The sequence below is a fragment of the Mustela lutreola genome, chromosome 10 (genome assembly GCF_030435805.1).
Source record: "Mustela lutreola isolate mMusLut2 chromosome 10, mMusLut2.pri, whole genome shotgun sequence".
Lineage (NCBI taxonomy): Eukaryota > Metazoa > Chordata > Mammalia > Carnivora > Mustelidae > Mustela > Mustela lutreola.
In genome coordinates this window covers 26,221,258-26,242,490 of record NC_081299.1, presented here as the reverse complement: position 1 = coordinate 26,242,490, position 21,233 = coordinate 26,221,258, and the positions used below count along the sequence as shown (strand labels likewise).

At 54.7% G+C, this 21,233-nt stretch overlaps 2 protein-coding genes across 4 annotated transcripts; both read right to left on the bottom strand.

Annotated features, from left to right (window-relative positions):
* Positions 1–221: 221 nt before the first annotated feature.
* GJA4 (gap junction protein alpha 4) lies at positions 222–2,974 on the bottom strand. 2 transcript variants are annotated; one of them, XM_059137270.1, is made up of 2 exons: positions 2,881–2,974; positions 222–1,732 (listed from the first exon to the last, which is right to left on the bottom strand). In XM_059137270.1, exon 2 carries the CDS (start codon positions 1,713–1,715, stop codon positions 714–716), a length of 1,002 nt encoding a protein of 333 aa, XP_058993253.1. In that variant the 5' UTR covers positions 1,716–1,732; positions 2,881–2,974; the 3' UTR covers positions 222–713. The 2 variants fall into 2 exon arrangements, with proteins under 2 accessions (XP_058993253.1, XP_058993254.1); XM_059137271.1 differs by lacking the exon at positions 2,881–2,974 and adding an exon at positions 2,077–2,277.
* A 6,406-nt stretch (positions 2,975–9,380) lies between these two features.
* GJB3 (gap junction protein beta 3) lies at positions 9,381–14,688 on the bottom strand. 2 transcript variants are annotated; one of them, XM_059137570.1, is made up of 2 exons: positions 14,345–14,688; positions 9,381–11,004 (listed from the first exon to the last, which is right to left on the bottom strand). In XM_059137570.1, exon 2 carries the CDS (start codon positions 10,968–10,970, stop codon positions 10,158–10,160), a length of 813 nt encoding a protein of 270 aa, XP_058993553.1. In that variant the 5' UTR covers positions 10,971–11,004; positions 14,345–14,688; the 3' UTR covers positions 9,381–10,157. The 2 variants fall into 2 exon arrangements, with proteins under 2 accessions (XP_058993553.1, XP_058993554.1); XM_059137571.1 differs by lacking the exon at positions 14,345–14,688 and adding an exon at positions 13,729–13,984.
* Positions 14,689–21,233: the final 6,545 nt, after the last annotated feature.

Below are 21,233 nucleotides of genomic sequence, written 5' to 3'. Positions count from 1 at the left end.
GAGAGAGGAGAACCATGTCAGAGGCATTTCAAAAAGTGAGTGTTTAGACTCAGGGCTGCTGAGAAGCAGGATATAGTGGTGTGAGGGTTTAAGGTATGGGTGGAGTTGGGGTTGCGGAAGTCAAAGATCACACAGGACTTCAAAGAAAGGGAAGATGGGCAAAGCAACTGCTCCCCCAACCCTTGGAGGCACATCACAACAGCATCAGTACACACCTAGCCTGTGATCAAGTCTTGTTTATTTTAGAAGCATAAACAGTGGAACTAGGAAGGAGTGATGAGAACGAGACACCAGTCCCCCGGACAGGGCCAGACCCAGCGCAGGCTCCGTGCGTGTGATCAAGGCCGACCCAGCAGCCTCGACCAGCCTTCTCCTGTGAGGGGCACGTGGGCAGAGGGTGGGGTGACACTGGCTCCAGGCTTGCTCTGAACCAGATGAAAAAGTCCAGAGATGCCACAACAGCCTTAGCCAAGAGCACCCCAAGCTGGCTTGGTCCATGCCTGGGGCAAAGTCACATTCTGGAGGGGAAACCACGGTGCCCTCTGCTCACCAGGAAGGCCCCGTATGTTCAAAAACAGGCTGCAATGAGGCTGCCTGGCCAGCAAGCACTGGCTTCCACTGCCCCCCTCATCCCTGCAGTCTTCCTGGAGGGGGTATCCAAGGCAACCACATTTTCTGGGGCCCCTCTGCTGGGTGACAGGAGCCCCGGACCCCTACACATACTGCTTCTTGGAAGCAGAACTGTTGGGGCGACTGGGGGATTTCTGGCCACTCTCGGGAGGTGGGTCCAGGAAGAGGGGGGCCCTGGAAGAAGCCAGCCTCTCCTCTGTAGTCAGGTTGGCCCAGTTCTGCTCACTGGATGAGAGCCCGTTGTAGGTGGGGCATGGCGGGGATGAGGGTCCATCGCCCACAGGGAGGTAGAAGAAGACCTGGTCAGCGTAGGGCTCCGAGGAGTTCCGCTGAGTCGGGGGGGTGTCCTGGCCCGGTGGTGACCTCATCCCCCGGCTGAGGCAGCGGCACAGCAGGTGAGCCAGCTCCAGCACGTTGAGGACCAGGGAGATGAGTCCGACCACCAGCATGAAGATGATGAAGATGGTCTTCTCCGTGGGCCGAGAGACGAAGCAGTCTACGAGGTAGGGGCAGGGTGCGCGCTGGCACACGAACACAGGCTCCATGGTCCATCCATAGAGACGCCACTGGCCGTACAGGAAGCCTGCCTCCAGCACGCTTTTGCAGAGCACGCTGGCCACGTAGGTGCCCATGAGCGCCCCTCGGATCCGCAGGCGACCGTCCTCCGCCACTGAGATCTTGGCCATCTGGCGCTCTATGGCCGCCAGTGCCCGCTCCACGCGTGGGTCCTTGGCCGGCAGCGCCCGTAGCTCCCCCTCCTTCTGCCGCAGCCGCTCCTCACGCCGGGACAGGTAAATGACATGGCCCAGGTAGACCAGGGTGGGCGTGCTGACGAAGAGAAACTGCAGCACCCAGTAGCGAATGTGGGAGATCGGGAAGGCCTGGTCATAGCAGACGTTGGTGCAGCCCGGCTGCGCCGTGTTACACTCAAAGTCAGACTGCTCGTCGCCCCACACCGACTCACCAGCCAGGCCCAGGATGAGGATGCGGAAGATGAAAAGCACGGTTAGCCAGATCTTGCCCACCACAGTGGAGTGCTCCTGGACCTGGTCCAACAGCTTCTCGAGGAAGCCCCAGTCGCCCATGGCTCCCCGGCCTCCGTCTGCAGGAAGACAGAGGACACGGTCAGCATGGCATCCACCTCAGTCAAACGAGCAACAAATCTGCGGGGAGGGGGGCTGTGCCCATTGTGCCTATAGGGACACTGAGGCTCAAGGACAGGAAGGGACTGGTCTGGGGGCTCACACCCAGCAGGGCGGTCAGGACTGACAAAGGCTGATCTTTGGATGAGGGCTACTAAGCTCTGACAAAATATGTTAGGGTCCTTGTCTTGTCATGCATCTGTGCCCTCTTGTTCCCAGCCAGAGTCCCAGGATGACACAGCTCAAGATTTGGATCCAGCTGAGGCTCCTGAACTAATGGGAACAGAGAATTTGAGGAACTTACCTAAGGTCACACAGCTGTGCTATGCCCCTCCTTCCTTTTGCCAGTGACAGGCTGTGTGTCCCCAGATTGTGGGGGTGGTGGCAGTGCTATCTTCAGCTTCTCAGGGGCCCCAAAGCCTCGGTCCCCACTCTCCTGTCCATTGTAGCTCACCCAGCTGCCCTCACTCTAGCCTTTGAGCTTGTGGTGGTGGAGCGGGTGGGAGGGGGTTAGATGCTAAAGGCAGCACCCTGTAACAGTTCCACCTGTCAGCAATAGTGACCACCTGCTCTCCATCCCTTCCCCCACCCCGTACCGGCCCCAAGCCGGTGGTGTCTAATTCTAGACTCTTTAAAGAATTGTCATAGCAGAGTGGAGGCGCAGGCCACAGAGTTCCCAGAAGTTTGGGGAGGGGAAGGTTGGGGAGGGAGGGCAGGGGAGGGGAGCCTTGGGGGGAAGAAATGCAGGGAAGGGTGCAGGGGTGGTCCTTCTTCCTCAGAGCAAAGCTGTTTCGAGCCAGGTCCTCACTCCCTCTTGCTAACTAACCCTGGGTAAGTAAGTGTCAGCCTTGGCAGCTGAGTCTTCTCGCCTGTTAAGACCGAAATACTCTCACCTCCCAGGGTTTTAAGGACACCGTGAAAGAAGGTTGGAACACGGCTTAGCAGAGAGCCTGGCGGCAGGCAGGCTGGGTGAGCATAGCCGTGGGGGCGCCCCTCCCCCCCCCCCCCCGACCCCGCAGCCCCCCTCAGCCCCTGGCCGGTGGCGGACGTGTCCCCCGCTCGCTGGCAGGTGGCGCCCGGGGCCCCACCCCACCCCAGCCCCACTCACCGCCTGCCTGCCTGCGGGCGGCCCAGTGGCAGCGGGGAAGCCGACGGCGGAGCAGCGCCCGCGGGAGCCCTGCTGGACGGCGCCGGGCGGCGGGGGCGCCTTAAATAGCGCGGAGGGGCGGGGTGGGGGCAGGAAGCGCGGCGGGAGGGCGGTGGGGCGCTGTTCAGAGCGGGGGGCGGGGACCAGGAGGTGCAGCGTCCGTGAAGCCAGGCTAGAGGAAGGGGCCGGGAGGTGGCCGTGAGAATTCGGGGTGTGGAAGGGGCTCGAGAAGCCTCTGGCGGCCCCTTCTTCACCCTCAGCGCGGTTTTCGGGCCGGTAACCCTCCTAGCCTGTTTCTCCGGCTCTGGAACAGGAGTTCTCCGGGGCCAAGTGTTTCCAGGGTGGCTGGATTTGAAAGGATCATAGCGAGAACTTTCTGATCCTGCAACTGACCTGAGGGCTGTGAGGGATGGGCAGATGGGGATGAGGGTGTGGGGGCCTCTGGGGAAGGGCCTTTCCTTGACCTTCCTCTCGTCCTAGGTTGGAAGGAGGGAGGCCACTCACTTTTTAGGTGGCCTCAGGGTGCCCTGCACTGTGCGAGGACTTGGCAGTGGAGGCTGTCAGGGCTGGGGAACCACGCTGGGAGACACGGGTTATATCTGCCCTCCCTGGAGGCTGTGGTGGGTCTGGGCTCTCACCCCAGCCTGAATTCTTGCCGAGTTCTCCAACATCCCCACTCCTGGGCAGGCAATCAGAGGTCACTAAGCAGCTCCCACAGGTCACTGGAGACTGTAGAGGAGGGGCTTCCTACTTTTAGTTTGGATCCCACTCTCATGCCTCTACATGAGGGGAGGGCACCCAAAGCAATTAAGGAGGTGGGTGGAACCTTCCCAGGGTCATTTAGGCACCACCCTGCGGATGACCGCTAATGAGGGTCTTCTGTGCTCCAAGTATTGTAAGGGGGGGAGGGAATTAGACCATACACCAGCCAGGTGTAGGCTCTGGCCTCCTGCTCTCACTGGCTGGTACAGGAGGCAGGAGTTGAGCATCTCAGCCCTTGGGTAAGGGGAATGTTGTAAATATGGAAGGTTTTCCGGAGAACTCCAGGGGGACTCAGAGAAGACTGAATTAACCGGTTGAAAGGGCTCGGGGATCGTTCTGGGAAGAAGGGGCAACATGAGCAAAGGTCAAGGCTTGCAAAGACCTGGGTTGCTGCCCCTAGGGTGCTGAGTCTTTGCTGGGCAGAAGCAGAAGACCCTAGAAGCCGAGACGTTGCTGCTGACGCCTGTGCCTCAGTTTCTTCCTCTGTAGAATGGGGATAGTAATGGTTCCTATTGTGTAGGGTTGATAGGAGGTCCAGTCAGCACATAGCATGGTGTCGGTACCCAGAAAGTTTTCAAGTGAGTGGTGGCTCAGAACGTGACAAAACAGTTGTGGCCAAAAGGGGTCTGTGGATTGGTCTTGGTGGGAGCAGACAGGGCTCAGGGGTGGACTGGTGGGGAAACAGGGCAGCTAAGGAAAGGGAATGTGGGAGGTGGGCGCTGAGGCCTGGGGGCAGGTGGCAGAAAGGTCCTTGTTTTTCCACAATAGGATTCAGTCCTTGGGCTCCCAGTGCCCCAGCGCAGGGTCCCTGAGAATCCTGCCTCCAGGCCCTAGCAGGGAGACTTCTGGGGCAGCCCGTGTGGAGGGCTTGGCTCAGATCTCAGGCCTTCAGGATCAGGCTGAGCTGGCTTCCCCTTCCAGGCCTGTCCCTCTGGGCCAGGCTGAGCAGAGCCTCCTGGATTTCCAGAGTTGACAACCTCGCCCACTTAGTTCTGACCCCTGAGGGCATGAGAACGGAGGTCCCTGGAGGCCAGTTCTTACCACACCCCCCAAGACAGCCTCTGCTCCCAGAGTTCCTCTCCTGCTGCTGGGCCCAGACTCTCCCAAGCCTTTCTGATCCCATCTACTGGAAGGAGGGAGGAGCAGGTAGAGACCGCAAGGCCCCAACCCCTGTTCTCAGCCCTTCCTCAGGGGCTCTGGGGGTCAGGGTTTGAATGACCAGGCCCCTTTCAAAGGAAAACCAGGGCGGGATCAGCCAAGACAGTAATCCCCACAACCTGCCCTCTCCGCCTGGGAGACATCCCTGGATGGGATGGAACCCCACATCTCCCTCTGTTCCCATTACCCTGACCCTGTACGGGCCACTGTCTCAATGGCCTCCTAGCTGGTCTCCTGGCCTCCAGCCTCCACCTTTCCCCATAGAGCTGACTGCACAGTGCCTTGCTTAGAACACTCTGTGGCTCCCCATTGCCTTCTCCAATTTCCTCTGCTCCTTACTCTGTTTCTCAGCGCACTCTGCCTGGGTCTGCACCTTCCCCCTGCAGCACCCTCACATGCTGAATCTGCGAGGGCTTCAGGATTTTGCTCCACATCACCTTCTCCCTGAAGTCAGTCCCCTTGCTGGCCTCCGCCTCCACTGGCTTACTCGGGAGCCTTTGTGCCGTCAGCAGCTCAGGTCCTACCCCAGGGTACACTGTTCTATTTGGGGATTTTTCGTTGTTGTTCTTAAAAATTTTATGCTTAATGGTGGTAAAAAAACATAACATAAAATTTACCGTCTTAACTATTTGAAAATGTACCATTTAGTAGTGTTAAGTACGTTCCCACTGTTGAGGAACAGAGCTCCAGAACTTCTTACATTTGCAAATCTGAAACTCTGGACCAGTTCAATAACTCCCTATTTGTCCTCCTCCTGCCCTAGGTGCATATTTCCCTGTGTCTACCCCTTCCCACCCAGCCCCACTGGACTGTGGGCCCCCTGTGGGCGGGCAGCTGGGTCTTGCTTATATCCCCAGCACCTAGCAGGACCCCAGGCTCATGTATGAATTTACTAATTCAACAAGTTTGTACTGAGCACCCCCTGGAGCTGTGGCACTTAGACACCAGAGACCATCGAGGGGACGACAGCCAAAGTCCCTGCCCTTGTAGATAGGATACTCTAGCTATGGGGAGACAGAACACAGACCCTTCTGATTGGTGATCAATGCTATGTGGGAAGCAGGGAGGGGGGAGAAGGGAGAGGGTGCGGGGTGGGGGGGCAGTTTCCATGTTGAACAGAAGAGAGGAGATACTCTCTCTAAGGGGCTGACGTTTTGATGCATACCCTGAAGGAAGGAGGGAGTCCTGTGGCTCTCTGAGGGAGAGTCTTCCAGAGGAGGGAACAGAGAGTGCAAAGGCCCTGAGGCTGGAGCGTGCCTGGTGTTTCCTGCTTGAGGGACAGCAGGAGGTCAGTGTGGCTGGAGTGAGGTGAGCAAGGGGAAGAGCATGCTGGGGAACACGGACGGTGTGGGGTGGGACAGATCTTAGAGGCCCCTTAAGGCCTGTGGGAGGTGTCTCGGCGCGGGTGAGGGGGTTTGGGTTAGGGAGCAACATGGCCTGACTTGGGTTTTATAGGCTCATCGGGGCTGTGCTGCTGAGAATAGACTGAGGGGGTGAGTGGCGAATGTGGACCCCACTGCCCTTCATGACAGGCCTTGTTGCTCAGCTGCAGGAGTCTGGGCAGCTGACAGCCTCCCGCTGCTGGCACCGGCAGGTCTGCCCCCACTGTCCAGGTGGCCAAACTCTGTGGGATGGCCCCAGGTGGGGACGGAGCCAAGTGGTGGTCAGGGACTCCTCTCATGGGCCATCTCTGTCTAATGGACACAGCGCCCTGGGACAGATCTTGTTGTTCGGTCCTGCTTCCTCCCCTTCCCATTCTTTTGCTTTCCCAGGCTCAGGGCAGGAAGCAGGGACATTGTTGAAGTAATCCAGGGGGTAAGATGATGTGGTTGTCTTAGCTCAGGCTGCTAGAACAGAATAGCATGGACTGGGGGATGGAGTGGGGGAGATGGGGAGGGCTCAGACAATGGACATTTACTTCTCACAGTTCTGGAGGCTGGAAGTCCAAGATCAGGGAGCCAACATGGTTGGGTTCTTGGTGAGGACCTGCTTCCCAGTTTTTGCAGGTCTGTCGTCTCATTGTGTCCTCACACGGTGAAGAGAGAAAGGTCATCCTCCTTGTGTCTCTTCTAAGGGCACTAATCCCATTCTTGAGGGCTCCATCTCGAGGTGCCCCATTTCCATCACATTGGAAATTAGGATTTCAATGTGTGAATTTTGGGAAGACACAAACACTCCATCCGCAATAGGAGGCTTGGACCAGGGTGATGAATATGAGATAATGTGGACCTTGGGCTGCACGGTGGCCCACGTGACTTCACGCAGCAGGTGGGCCTGTGAAGGTCGTGTATCTGAAATCCAAATCTATCCGATCCACGATTGAAGGAAGCTTGCAAGTGAATCCTCCTCCAATGAGGAAGGAGGAGATAGAGGCGTGGATCCTGAGAAGAGAAGGCTGGCATGAGAGCCACCTTGTGGTGACAGCCCGGTCTGCCGGGGACTCTGGATGGTGAACGCATCCTCAGCTGCCCAGCTCAGAACAGCTCTCAGGCCACATGTGGGACACACAGAGCAGGCAGAGTCCCTAATCGACAGTCCTCGTCCACAACCTGGAGAAGATCAGTCGTGCTGGGATAGCTGATGACATCCTCCAGGTGCTCTGACCTCCAAGCCACCCGTGACCAAGCAGCTGAAACCGTCCTGGAGGATGTTGGGATGTCTGGCAGCAAGTAGGAGAGATCAGCCTTCCCTGAGACCTTTGCAATCATCCAGTCGGAGCTGGGACTGACCTATGATGTGGCCTGGGCCAGGAGCACACTGCTGCTTAGATATTTACTGGACACATTAGCACAGTACTGCTGCGTTACCTAAAGGACCTCCTATCTGTATAACCAGCCGAGGAGTAGGTACTGTTCTGAGTGCCGGGCTGCATATGTTCCTTTGTCCCTCGGATCAACTGTCTACCCTGCTCTGTGTCCTGGAGGCTGAGCCCTACTGAATGCCTCCCTGGGCTCCCTTGCCTTCCAGATTCTGGTTGGGCTGGGTCGGTGGGAGCCGCTGGCCAGCAAGCAGGAGATGTGATGGTGAAGTTGGGGTATTTATTTGGTCGCCGGGGTTGAATGCATCCTGCAGCTCCTGTCCCTAGACTCAGGGCACTGAAGTGGTCTTTGTAGGTTTCCTTAATTATGCCCATACCTTTCAATTTATTTTTTTTTCTTTTCAGAGAGCAAGAGTGAGAGAGAGAGAAAGATAGAGATAGGGAGCATGAGCAGGGGGAGTGGCAGAAGGAGAGGGAGAGAGAGAATCTCAAGCAGGCTCCATGCCCAGTGCAGAGCCTGATGTGGGGCTGGATCTCATGACCCTGAAAATCATGACCTGAACCGACATCAAGAGTCGGATGCCTAACCAACTGATCCACCCAGGTGCCCCAATCATGCGCATGCCCTTTTAAAATAATCCCTCAAGGAAACTCTAAATTTAAGTTATTGGGTTCGAATGTGCCATCTGTTTCCTGTTGGGCCCCTGACTGATGCAATTCACTGTCCTGATGACAAGACAGAAATCCTGAAAGTTTGCCCATGTGCAAGTGTGTGTGGTGACGATGGTCATGAAGTGGTTAAGCTATGATTCCGACCTGGGGGCTGGGTGTCAGCCCAACCCCAGGCCCTTGAAACTTGGCTGGCTTACCCACCCCACTAATGACCACATGTAAGAGCAAAGGTGAGCCACAGCCTGTTCTGTGGATGGCCGTGATCTGCCCTCTCCTTGCCTGCATTGGCTCTTGGCTCACTGCTCCTAGATTTCTGGCTGCTGGCCTTGGCTTTGATAGTCACTAAATGTTTTTCTGGATTCGTAGAGCCCCGCACTCCCTTTTGCTTTCCATTCTGGTCTTTCCTGGATGCTGGTGTCCTCTAAATTGCAGGTCACTGCACGGTGCTGGGAGTGGGGCTGTGAACCACCCCAGCATCTGGTTAGGGCCAGAGATGAGGGTGTTTTGTGCCTCCCCACCCCCATGCCTCCTCCACCCCCATCGCGCTCCCCTCTGGGCTGTTGGAATTCAGCTCCCACCCCCTGTGTAGTTTCAGCATCCAGCCAGGACCCTGGTGTGCTGGAAATGCTCAGGGAGTGTGGAAGGAGCCGATTAATGTTTGAGTGACCCTGGGACTCAGGTCTTTAGAGGAGACAACTGGGCTGCTGTGAGCACATATGAGGAGTCAGAGTATGAATAACAGGGATTTTGTGTACACAGGGTGGGGATGTGGGTTCTTGATGGCAGTGACTGGCTTATAAAGGTGGTGGGAGTCTGAGTTGTCTACAGAGAGGGCAGTTACTGTGTGTGCTCAACGTAGTTTGACTACTATAAAGGCTAGAAGGCCTGTTGCACTGGGAGCACAGCGCCCTCTTGTGACCACGCCTATAATCACAACATATATATCGGGAGGTTCCAACCCACAGCCCCACGGGGATGAACCCTCCCCGCAGCCTAACTTCTGCTCCAGCCTTGGCCACAGGCGCGGAGCTCTCTCCACTCCTGAGGTCTACCTTCCCTGCCCTCAGGGTCTTGTGGGTGGGAGTGCAGAACAGAGGTCGGAGCCAACCTGTATAAAACACAAACTTTATTGATTTCAAGAAACATCTACCTTGAGTCTCTGGGAGCTCGGGTCTGAGAGCCTGGCACTAAGTTGAGCACATTTGTGGGGAGAAGATGGGAGCAAAGTTGTCTGAACCTGGGGGGAAGAGGACTGGGCAGAAGGGGGCTTCCCCTGAAGGCAGTGGGTACTGGGAAGGTCCCTGCGTATCTCAGGAGGGGTTGGTGTCAGCAGAGCCTCCTCCCGCTCTGGCTCACAAGCTCACTCTCAGCCCTACAGACTTCCCACTGCTTAGAGACTACCTCCTTCCCACCCCAGAAATCTGGGTGTCCCTCCCAAGGAAATGGAGATTCCCTTGGATCTGGTGCATCCAGCCAGGGCAAGCATCTCCCTCTTTGTGGTCTCCAGGCTTCTCTCTGCACCTGCTGTTCTCTCTGCTAAGAAGCACTCCTGCCTCTCTGACATTACTTCCTCAGTGAAGCCGGGCCTGAGCACCTCCTCCTGGGTCAGGTAGAAGCCCTCTGCGAGCCCCCTAAGTGTCCCCTTGCATGCAGTAGTGAATTAGCTTGTTTCAACCTCTGTCTCCCTTGGCTCTGGGTTGGGAGAATTTTACCCAGGTCGGCAGCACAGTGCCCAGTGCACAGGAAGTCTGCCAGCAATGAAATTAGATAGATTAGTGAATTCAAAAGGAGGGGGGGTGCACCCCGCACCTGTAGGGCCCCTCCATCAGTGCAGTACTGCCCCCACCTCTCCCCCCTGGTAGCCCCAGGGCTGCTCCCCAGCCTGTGGTCAGATGGGGGTCATGGTGGGCGCTGACGCGTGCCCCTTGTCATCACCAGAGTCAGAGCCCAGCTCCCCGGCCTCCACCAGCTTGTGGTGGCAGCGGCAGGTGGAGGCTCGGCTGGTGGAGGATGGGAGACTGCGGCTTTTGGAGGACTTGTTCTTGGCTATGCCCCGCAGGACCCTGTGGAAGATGAGGTAGCAGATCTCGCAGATGGTGAGCACAATGCAGACCGCCGACGCCCCGACCATGAAGTAGGTGAAGATCTTCTTCTCGGTGGGCCGGGCGATGTAGCAGTCCACGATGTTGGGGCAGGGCGCGACGTTGGCGCACTGCACCAGGCGCGGCATGCCGAAGCCGTGCCACAGTGTATGCAGCACGTACAGGAACAGGAACTCGATGGCCAATTTGAAGATGAGGCTGAACAGGTATGTCCACCACAGGCCGCCATGCTTCTTGCCCGCGTTGGCGTACAGCTTGGCGCACTGGTCGCCGTGCTTCTGGCGGTGGCGGCGCTCGCGCTCCTCGCGGTAGGCCACGTGCAGGATGACCAGCAGCGAGGGGCACGTGACGAAGATGAGCTGCAGGGCCCAGAGGCGGATGTTGGAAATGGGGAAGAAGTTGTCGTAGCAGACATTGGTGCAGCCCGGCTGCTTGGTGTTGCAGTCAAAGTCCTTCTGCTCGTCCCCCCACACGCGCTCTGCGGCCACCACATACACCAGCACGCGGAAGACGAACACCACCGACAGCCAGATGCGCCCGAACGCTGTAGAGTACTTGTTCACGCCGCTCAGGAGGGCCTGGAGCGTCTTCCAGTCCATGGTGCCTGGTGGGGGTGCCGGGGGCCGTGCCCACCTGACAGGATAAAGGGAAAAAAAGGTGTTCGTGACCAGGGGACATTTGTTGAGCGTTTCCTATGTGCCAAGTGCTGTTCTGAGTTCTTTATGCGGATGGATTCGTGTGATCAGCCAATGACCCTCTGAGGTCAGGACTGTTACTGTTCTTTCCAAACCACAGGTAGGATACAGGCACAGAGACGTTAAGTGACCTGCCAGAAGTCACAGAGCATGCAGGCCCGAAGGAAGAGAATGTGCCTTTGCTGATTAACAGTCACCATTTATGCAGCATTTACTGTGAGCCAGCCACCGAGTTAAAGTTCTGTGCCTTGTTATTTCCTTTAGTCCTTAGAATGACCCCACGAGGAAGATACTATGGTGCTCCTCATTTCCAGATGAAGATAACAGTTGCACTGGGCACATAGTAAATGCTCAGTAAATGCTGGCCACTCATTGTGAGAGCTAGAGAGAAGTCACTCTTAAAATGATAAATGGATTCAAGGTCTGGCTGTTGGTGCCAGGGCTGTGCTCTCCACCACCTCCCCTCCCCTTTGCTGGATGCCTGACCCAGGCTGGATTCTTGCAACTTTCTTATATGCCTTGCTACCTACCATCTTGTGAGGGTGGGGTCATGGGCCTCTCGGGGCCAAGGGCAGACCACCCCCAAATGGGGGCACTTTGGTATGAAGATTGTTTTAAGTTAAAAGCAATTTAAACCCATTAGATTCAGGAAAAGATCTTTACCTCTTTTTCAACTGCCTGAAAGAATTCAGACAGAGGACCTAGTCCAGGAAGAGACCTACCAGCACAGATAACTACATTTTTACATGAACTAGGTATGGTAGGCAAGGAGGAACCTAGCAAGGCTTATTTGATCAAAGTCCTCTACATCCCACTGTTTTTGAGTGGACCTGGCAAATATTTGCTTCCCAAATATTTACTCATTTTCACCTTCTGTGAATTGTATTCCTTCCCTTTGAAGTCCCTGACCCCTAGTCCCTTCTCTTTAGTTCAGGATGACATATATACCTCATTTTGCTTGTCTTTGGAATTTCTTATCTGTGTGGATTTCCCATACTGAACTAAATTTTCTCCTGATAATCTCTCTCCTTCATTCTTAGTCAATTTCATTCTTAGTCCAGCGAGAAGAACTTAAAAGGGAGGAGGAAATTCTTCCTCCCCGGTAACCCCATTCTACAGAGAGGAAGCAGGTTTAAAGAGGAGAAATGGCGTCCCCAAGGTCTCACAGTCAGTAGGTGGTGAAGCTGGGAGACCAGATCAGGTTGGGGGTGAATGTGGGATGTAATAATGGTCTGGCTCCTAGCATACCAGATCCAGGGAAACTCTAGAGACAACCTCTCCTCCCTGTGCCAAAGCTGGGGCTCCTGCCAGAGCTGGGGGGAGACCCAGCTCCCCCAGCCATGCCGGATACCAAGGCTTTGTGATAGGGAGACATTGTATTCAGGCCGCCGAATCACACATTTTCCTCCCAGTTCTGGAATGACTCAGAGGGTGTGGATGGGTGGGTCTGCATGAGTACATCTAGTGTCTGGATGCTGCCTTGGGTGTGGGAACACGTGTGTCTCCATGTGCGTGTGTGGGCCTGTGTGCACATGTGGGCGCTCTTGGAGCTGGCTTTGTGACTCTGAGCATGCATGCTGCCTGTGGGTCCCAACCCTGCATGACCGCTTCTCAACCCTCCGCTGCTACTGCCCTGCCTCAAGCCCCATCACTCCTGCTGGTATTATTGCCACAGCCTCCTCACTGGCCTTTCAGCATCTGGTCCTGGACCCTTAGAGTCCATGAAATTGGATCATGTCACTCACTTGTTTAAAACTTTCTACTAGCTTCATGTTACAGTTAGAATGAAACCCCAGATTCTACATTCTTGCCTTCATCTCTTATTATCTCACCCTAATTATCTCGGCTCTGGCCACACTGGGAGATTTGGGAGTTCTGCAATTATCCTTGCTGCCTGGAATGCTCTTTCTCCAGAACCCTGGAGGGTGGCTGGGTGGGTCTTTCTCATCCCTGAGGCCTCTGCTCAAGCATCATCTTAGTGGCCTCCACAGATTACTCTGGATCTAGGAGCCCCTGCCCTCCTGGTCACTCCACTCCCGTCTCCTTTATTTTCTTCCTTGAATTTAATCACCATTTGAAATTAAATTAATAGTTTTTGTTGTTGTTCTTATTTATCGTCTGTCTCCCTTATTAGAATGTCAGCTCTGTCTTGCTTACTGCTTTATACTTAGTGCCTAGTGCTTGGCACATTGGAGATATTCAATAAATACTGGGTAAATAAACAAATGCATGGTGACTTCTCAGAGAGGCAGCTTGGAGGGAAAGGCTGTGAGGTGTGGGCAGGAACCTCCAGGAACAATGGTAGCTGGACAAGGACTTCTCCACTCTGGGCAGAAGGAGAAGGCACAGCTGCTTCTCAACCCCTCATCTCTGCTGATGCCTCTTCTCTGGGAATCTCCAACAGGACAGTGTGACTGAGAGACCCTCCTTCTCTCCCCCACTTGCTCCCTGAGACTTGGCCTTTGGGGAGGGGCCATGGAATGTGCATGGAGAGGAATCATAGCTGGATTCCAGTCTCAGCTCTGCCACTTACTAGCCCAGTGACTTCTAAGAATCCCTTGATAGTTTTAACCTCCATTCCTTATCTCTAAAGGGAAAGAATTCTTACTTTCTTGAGCTGTTGTAAGAGTCATAAACCATTCCCTCCCCAGGCCCCACTCACCTGGTGGCAGTTCAAAAAAACTGAAGTGGTGGTTGGAGGCCCGTCTTCCAGCCCTCGGACAAGAGGGGCCCTGTCACCGGACACCCATCGGGGTGCAACCCCCTTCTGGGTCTCCACGTTCCACCTTCCGGTCCTGTCTGCCCAGTCCCGCCTGACACACCCCAGGGACTCGACTCACCCGCAAAGAATTTCCCTCCAAGCCCAGAACCGGGACTGGTGGAGCCAGTCTGATTACCCCCAGCTTGCCCCCAACACCACCTCCCGGCCATCCGCTTTTTCCTAGCCCGGGGACCAAGTCTCGCCGAGCTGTCGCCACACTCCGGAACGCCACCGCCGCGACCACCTCCTTTCCCTCCCCCTCCAACTGAGCTTTCTCCTCTACCGACCCCACTCTTTTCCCCAGTTTCCCTCCATCCCGGGCGGCTTGCGAGCTTGCGGACGTGGAGGAGGGTGTCCTAGAACTTTCCAGCCCCTGGAGCCCCCACCCCACCCAGGATCGAGGGGCGAAAAGGCAGTGGGGGTGCTGGGGGAGACCCCTTGCACCATCTCTCCCCCACCAACAGCACCCGGGGTCTCCTGGGAGCGCTCGGGTCCCGGGACCCCCACCCACACTCACCGGGAGCCCGCGTCCGGGAGCCCTGCGCGGCAGGGGGGAGATGGGAGCCGGACTCTACAGCGGCGACCCGGCACTGGGCGACTGGTGCAGCCCTGGGGGCGGTGCGGAGGGAGGGAGGGTCGGGGAGGAGCCTCGGAGCCCTCCCGGCCGCCGGGGGTCGGCCTTTAGTGCCACGGCCACCCGCTACCGGGGCCGCCTTCCGAGGGCCCCGTCGCTGCTCGGAGCCTCGGTTTCTTCATGTGGGAAATGGGGGCATCGGCGGCCATGGGCAGGGCTGGGCGAAGGCTCCAATGAGATCAGGGGCGGGAGGCACTCGAGACTGTGAAGTGCCGTGGCCCGGGACGGCCCGCAATCCTGACTCGCCCACACGCGTTACCAGGGCTACTGTGTCCGCGCCCTGCCCGGCGCAGTTCCCGCCCGGTGGCCGGCCTGGACCCGGCTGGGGAGTGGAGGGGGGCACCCTGGGGGTCTGCCCTCCCGTCACCACGGCCCTTCACGGCGGCGCCCCTCTTGGGCGCTGTGTCCTCCGCGGAAGCGGAGGTTCCCACACCTTGGAGAACCAAGTGGGGAGCCGACTCTGTGTCCACACTGGAAGGGGCAAGGCGAATCCGGAAAGGAGATGGTGGGGGGATCCTTTGTCTAGGGGTGAGGGTGAGGACAGGAGGGAGAGGGGTGGTTGCCTGAGTTATGTCCAGAAGCAGATCTTGTGAGAGGCGGGTGGGGGTGTTGGGGGCAGAGAGATCCCTTGCCCTAGACACTCTGCGGAAGGAGGGGGGCCAGCAGCTGGGCTGCAGCTGGGCTGGGCTCTGGGGACAAGGACGCTTTGTCTTAGTTATTAGTGTACTATGACAAGGAACCTTCCCAGCCTCCTTGGAGAAACCCCAGGGTTTCTGACCTCCCGGGGAGTCCTGGGATCTTAGTCCCCTTGGGTCCTGAGCCCTCAGTCTCCGCAGAGATGGTATTGCTAACACAAGGGTGACTCTGCGTGGCAATTTCCCAGGACTGTTCTGGCTCACACCTGTGGCCCCAGTGTAATTAACATCACCCCCTCACTCTCAAAAGTACCCCAAACCTGGGAAGATCACCCTACCTACTGCTCATTTTGGTGGAGAACTAACCCTGCATTGGACACTCAGAAACATATTTGTGCCAGATATGGCCCAAAGACTATTTCTTCCTCCCTGGATGAGGAAGGCATGATCCTTCCCCAGAGTGAGAAAACCAGGTACAGAGAGGTTAGGTGACTTGCCCAGGATCCTACAGAGAATAAGGAGCAAACCCGCCTCTGGAGGTCTTGGCTGTGTGGTTTCTGGATGGCACAGAGCCACAGGGCAGAGACCATCTTTTACTTAGTGGGCCATGGCCCCTGAAAATCGTTGCTGAGGCTCAGGGCTGGGGTGGTCCGGGTGTTTCTGTGTTTCTGTTGATGCAGGGGTGGGGTGGGATGTGTGGGTGTGACTGTCCTGTGAAGGTGCAGGACTCTGCCATCTGTTCCCTACCACGTGCTGCTCTCCAGCGTCTCAGAGCAAACCTGCTCCCCACTTTCTTGTTTTTTTTTTTTTTTTTTTAAGATTTTACTTATTTATTTTAGAGAGAGAGCTTGAGAGGAGAGAGGACAGTGGGAGAAACACTCTCTGGCGATCAGAGAGCCTCATGTGGGACTCAATCCCAGACTCCAGGATCATGACCTGAGCAGAAGGCAGTTGCTTAACCAACTGAGCCACCCCGGAGCCCCCCACCCCCACCCCACTTTCTTGTTTTGAACAACATTTCCATCCCTATAGCAGGTCACAGAGGCAGCCCTGTCAAGATCACCACGGATCTCCATGATGCTACATCAAACAGTCTGTCCCCACCCTCCTGGGCCTGCAAAAGCACCTGACACCATTGACCACTGCTTCCTTCTCAAAAGGCTTTCTTCCTTCAGCTTCCTTGACACCACACTCCCAGTTTCCTGGCGCCTTGGAGGCCTCACAAGCTATTGTCCAGTGTGGGCATGTCCCAGGACTCAGCCTTTTCTTTCTATGAGAGCTCATCCAGCCTGGGGGCTTTCCATACTTTCCCCTGCTGATAAGTCCTGCGTTTCTTGTGCTCCCCCTTACTTCTCCCAGAACACCAGACTGCCCACCTGACCGCCAGGTTTCCAGTTACTTGATTTTCCTTCCTGAGGTCAACTCTCCATCTTTGTAGAGATACTCTTTGATGCTTTCCTGAGGGAGGTACACTATGCCCCTGGTTCTGCACTTCTCTATTTAAAAAAAATTTTTAAATTATTTTTTAAGAAGGATTATGTAGTTTATTTTTTAAAAGTTTTTTAAAAAAATTTATTTGACAGAGAGAGACACAGTGAGAGAGTGAACACAAGCAGGGGGAGTGGGAGAGGGAGAGGCAGGCTTCCCACTGGGCAGGGAGCCTGATGCGGGGCTCGATCCCAGGACTCTGGGACTAATACCTGAGCCAAAGGCAGACACTTGGAAACTGAGCCACCCAGCCTCCCCTGCACTTGGCTATTTTTTAAAAAGATTTTATTTATCTATATATTTGAGAGAGAGAGAGAGAGCACGAGCGAGTGAGTGGGGGGAGGGGCAGAGGAGAGGGTGAGGGAGCAAATCCCAAGCAGATTCCACACAGAGCATGGAGCCCTATGCAGGGGCTGATCTTGTGACCCTGAGATTATGACCCGAGTCGAAACAAAGAGTTGGTCTCTTCGCTCACTGAACCGCCCAGGTGCCCCCTTTGCTATTTTTAACAAAATATAGGATATTTTCCCTCTATTGGTAGATACAGAACTACCTCATTTTTTTCTCATAAAACAGCTGACTAGTATTCCATACTATTTACTATAATATATTTAATCAGTCCCATATTGATGAAAATGAAGGCAGCTTCTAATTGTGAATTTCCTTCCTTCTATTATAAACACCACTGTAATCAACATCCTTGGACAAACATCATTTAACACATTTTAAAATTAGGTCTATAGGATATATTCCTAGAAGTGGAACTTTGGGGTTAAAGTTGTATGCCTATTTGTACTTCAGATAGATAATGTCAAATCTTCTCCAGAAATGTATTAGTTTCTGCTACCACCAGCCATGAGGGCCTGTTTCCTGGACTCCTTGCCAAGGTGGAGTGTTAACCACCTGTGGCAATCTTTGCCAGTGATATCTCATTATACTTCTATTTTGCATTTCTCTTACTACGAGTGAGCACGAGCATCTTTGGATAGACTCAACACCCATTTTATTTTTCTATCAACTGTCCTATGCTTTTACCCGTTTTTCTACCGGATGGTTGCCTTTTGAATTAAGAGATTTCTTAGGAGATCTTTATATATTCAAGAAAGAAGCCCTCTGTCAATGATACAAATAAAAAAGGTCTCTCCCTCCCTGTTTCACACTTGCATTTTGACTTTGTATACGGAGTTTTTGCCGTGCAGAATTAAAACATTTTTAATGTAGTCACATGTATCAATCTTATCTTTTATGGCTTCTGGGTTTGGTCATAATTAGAAATGCCTTCCCCACTCTGAAAGCCCAAAGAGTTTTCCTCCCATGGTTTCTCCTAGCTAAAGTAGTACTTTAATGATATAAATCAGATCGTTGTCACTCCCCTATTAAATCCTGCAGTGACTTACCATTACTTTTATACTAACACCCACTCTCCTGACATTGGCCTACAAAGCCCAAACCACCTGCTCCTGCTTTGCCTCCCACCACACGTCCCCTTGGTCGCTTTTCTCCAGCCACACGGCCTTCATTCTTTTCCACAAACACGCCACGTCCAGTCCAGCCTCCTGGCCTTTGCAATTGCTGCTCCCTCTGCCTGGATGGCTCGTCCCCTGCTATTCCCTGGGCACCCCCTCTGAAGCCACTTTGCCCACTTCCTCAGCAGTGGAGCTTCAGAACGTTCCCAGAGATGCCCTCTGAGAGCAGAGAGCTGGGGGGGGGGGGGCGCTCCTGCAGCACCTCCAGCACTCAGACACTCAGTGATTGTTTGCAGAGTCAGTCTTGGTAGCGCAGAAAGTTATGCGTGAGAACTGTCTGGCTGTGCGATTGGGCATTGGGTGTTAACAGGTAGTGTGGGGAGTAGGTAGGTATGTTTGGTGCGTGTGGTTATGAATGAGTAGGATTTTGCCAAGGTGGCTGGCAGGGTTTTGTGAGAGGCATGAGCTGGTTGGTGTCTCTGTGTGTGGTTGGGTTGTTCGTTGTTCTGCTCTGCTGCCCGGGTGACCAGATGGCCTTGGTCCTATCATTCGGGCCTTGCCAGCGCTGCTCCCTCACTCCTGACATCAAGCAGTGCCTCCGACACCTGCCCTGTGCTTCTTCTGGAGGGATCTGGAAGAAATCCCATTCAGAAAGAGGCTGTGAGGCTGCTGTCCCACTTCCAGGTTCTGCTCCCAGAGCAAGGGAATGTGTGGGAGGCCAAGTAGGCCATCCCCTCGCCTCGGGGCAAGGCTGTGTCCTGCCGGGGCTTGGAAGCTGCCGGGCCACCCACACTCCCTTGAGGGCCTACACACCTGTTCTCTGGGGGTGGCAGGCTTAAAGCCTGGCCCCGTGCTGCTTCTGGCCCAGGCCTTGGCACAGGCTGGTCTTAGTCCCAGGTTGCCCCCTGTGTCTGAAACTCTGCCCGGGCCTCAGGCAGGGGCTTCCCTCTCTGGCTGGGATTTTCTTTGTGTTTGTGCAGTAGTGGCTGGGGGAGCAGAACCCACTGGGAAGCAGTTCAGGTGGAAGGATGGGGACTTTCCAGCCATGCTCCAGCATGTCCGAGGCTGTGGGTAGGAAGACAGAAATATCTCAGGATCCAGGCTAGAACATTGTTCTGCTTCCAAGATGCCGAGAGTTACTTGGAAATTCTGCCCACACCTCCAGCAATGGAGGCAACACACAGCTTTTCTGAGTTGCTGTCAAGCTTCAAGCATTCCACGTGTGCCCCGAATCCCACCTCTTCTCACACACCCCAGACCTCACTCCCCACCCCTTTCTCCTCCACTTTTTCCCTTCTGCTCTTTCCCTTGACAGTAAATGCGCTGGCACTTCCCTGTCCTCAGAAACAAACAAGCCTCCCTCACCCCACTTCTCCAGCATCTGCTTCATCTCTTTCAATTCCTTTGTAGTCAAAACTCAGGAGAATATCTCCATCTGTTCTCTGCATCCCCCCTGGAGCTCACTCTCATCGGGGGGCCTTGCTCCGTGTGTTTCCCCTACCCCAGCCCCCGGCCCTCTTGCTGGGGCTCCAGCATTTGGTCGCAGAACATCACACTCTTCTGACTTTTCTTCCTTCCTGGGTTTCCTTTTTGTCTCCAGATCTCCCTGACTTTGAAGTACTGGGGTGCCCCAGGGCTCAGTCCTTGGCTCTTTCTCTTCTCTGTCCCCACTCATTCTCCTGGCAATGTTATCCAGTCTCAGGATTTAACACATTAGAATTAGGCTGACCAGGCCTGACTGCTTGTCTCCATCCAGGCCATGCCCCCTGCCCTGACTCTGGGCTCAGCAGTTACTCCCCTCACTTGCCGGCGTCCAGTAGGGACTGCAAACTGACCACGTCCCACATTAAACTCCTTCCTTATTAGGATTGTTGGATTTAGAACCAAACCTAGCCAGCAAGCAAAGACCCCAGAAACAAAACAAAACAAAAATCCCAAAGCATGTGCTCTGTTAAATTTAAATTTCAGATCGTACATGAGGCTTACTTACACCAAAAAAACCTTTATTCTTTATTTGAAATTAAAATGGAGTTAGGAGTCCTGATGTCCTCTGACACCCTGCTGCCTACATCGCCCTCCATCAGTTCTCCATCCTTGACTCACCCGAATGAGTACATGGCAATTGTACTCATCTACTCATTAAGGCCCCCAACTTAAGAGTCATTGTTGACCCTTTTTATTTCTACCCCACGTTCATTGCCACCGAATCATTGTGGTGTTCCTTTCAAAATGTTTTCAAAATCTGGCCGCTTCTCACTGACTATGGATGTTATCCTGGTAACGTCAAAGCCAAAGATAATTCCTTCCCTGCATTATTGCTGGTGTCCTATAAACGATCGCCCTCCTTATGCCTTGTCCCCATGCATCTACTGTGAACACAACCACCAAGGGGATCATGCCACTCCATTTTCTCCCCCACGGTGCGTCCCTGGCGTTCTGCTCGCTCAGAGGGACAGCCAGAGGTTTGAGGATGGCTTATAGGATCCCATGTGTTCTGGTCCTTCTCCAGCCTCTTCTAAACACTCTGGCCTCTTGGCTCTCTGACTGCTCGGCCTCACTGGCTTCTCTGCGGCCCGTGGGTGTGCCTGGGCTCTTCCCCAGCCTCCGTGCCAATGCACGTGCTTTTCCTTTCATCTGGCACACTTCTCCCCCTCTCTGCACCGTGTGCTGCCTTGCCTTCCCTGGCCTTCCCGTCTAGAATTGCTATAAGGTTTCCTCCCCACCCTTTCTCTCTCCTGCTTTATTTTTCTCCTTGGCAACTATGATCATGCAACTTATTCTATATTTTGCTTATTCTTCTTTTTAATTGTCTGTCCCATCACTGGCATCTGTGAGGACAGCCATTTTTGGGAGTCTCTTGTGTCCACTGCTCTCTTCCCAGCACCTAAAACAAGACAAAGTACTTGCCAGATGAGGGAAAAAGCCCATCACACAGAATAAGCCCTGCCCCAGACTGACACAGAGTGGCTGTTTGATCAGTTCCTTCTATCTTAGTATCCCACCCACCTACCTTCTAGAAGTCCCTCTCTGACCACCTCCCTCCTCCAGGAAGCCTTCCTTGACTTGGCCTCATCTCTTTCCCCTCTCTCCTACCACCAGGCCCAAATCCCTGGTTTGGTACTCAAGGTTACAAGTGAGCTGTCTGTGTGGCTGACTGTGTCTGTCTTCACCCAGCCTCTGCTC

Bases quoted from the DNA above. Each gene is read 5' to 3' on its own strand.
- GJB3 (XM_059137570.1), bottom strand. From the start codon at position 10,970: ATGGACTGGAAGACGCTCCAGGCCCTCCTGAGCGGCGTGAACAAGTAC.
- GJA4 (XM_059137270.1), bottom strand. From the start codon at position 1,715: ATGGGCGACTGGGGCTTCCTCGAGAAGCTGTTGGACCAGGTCCAGGAG.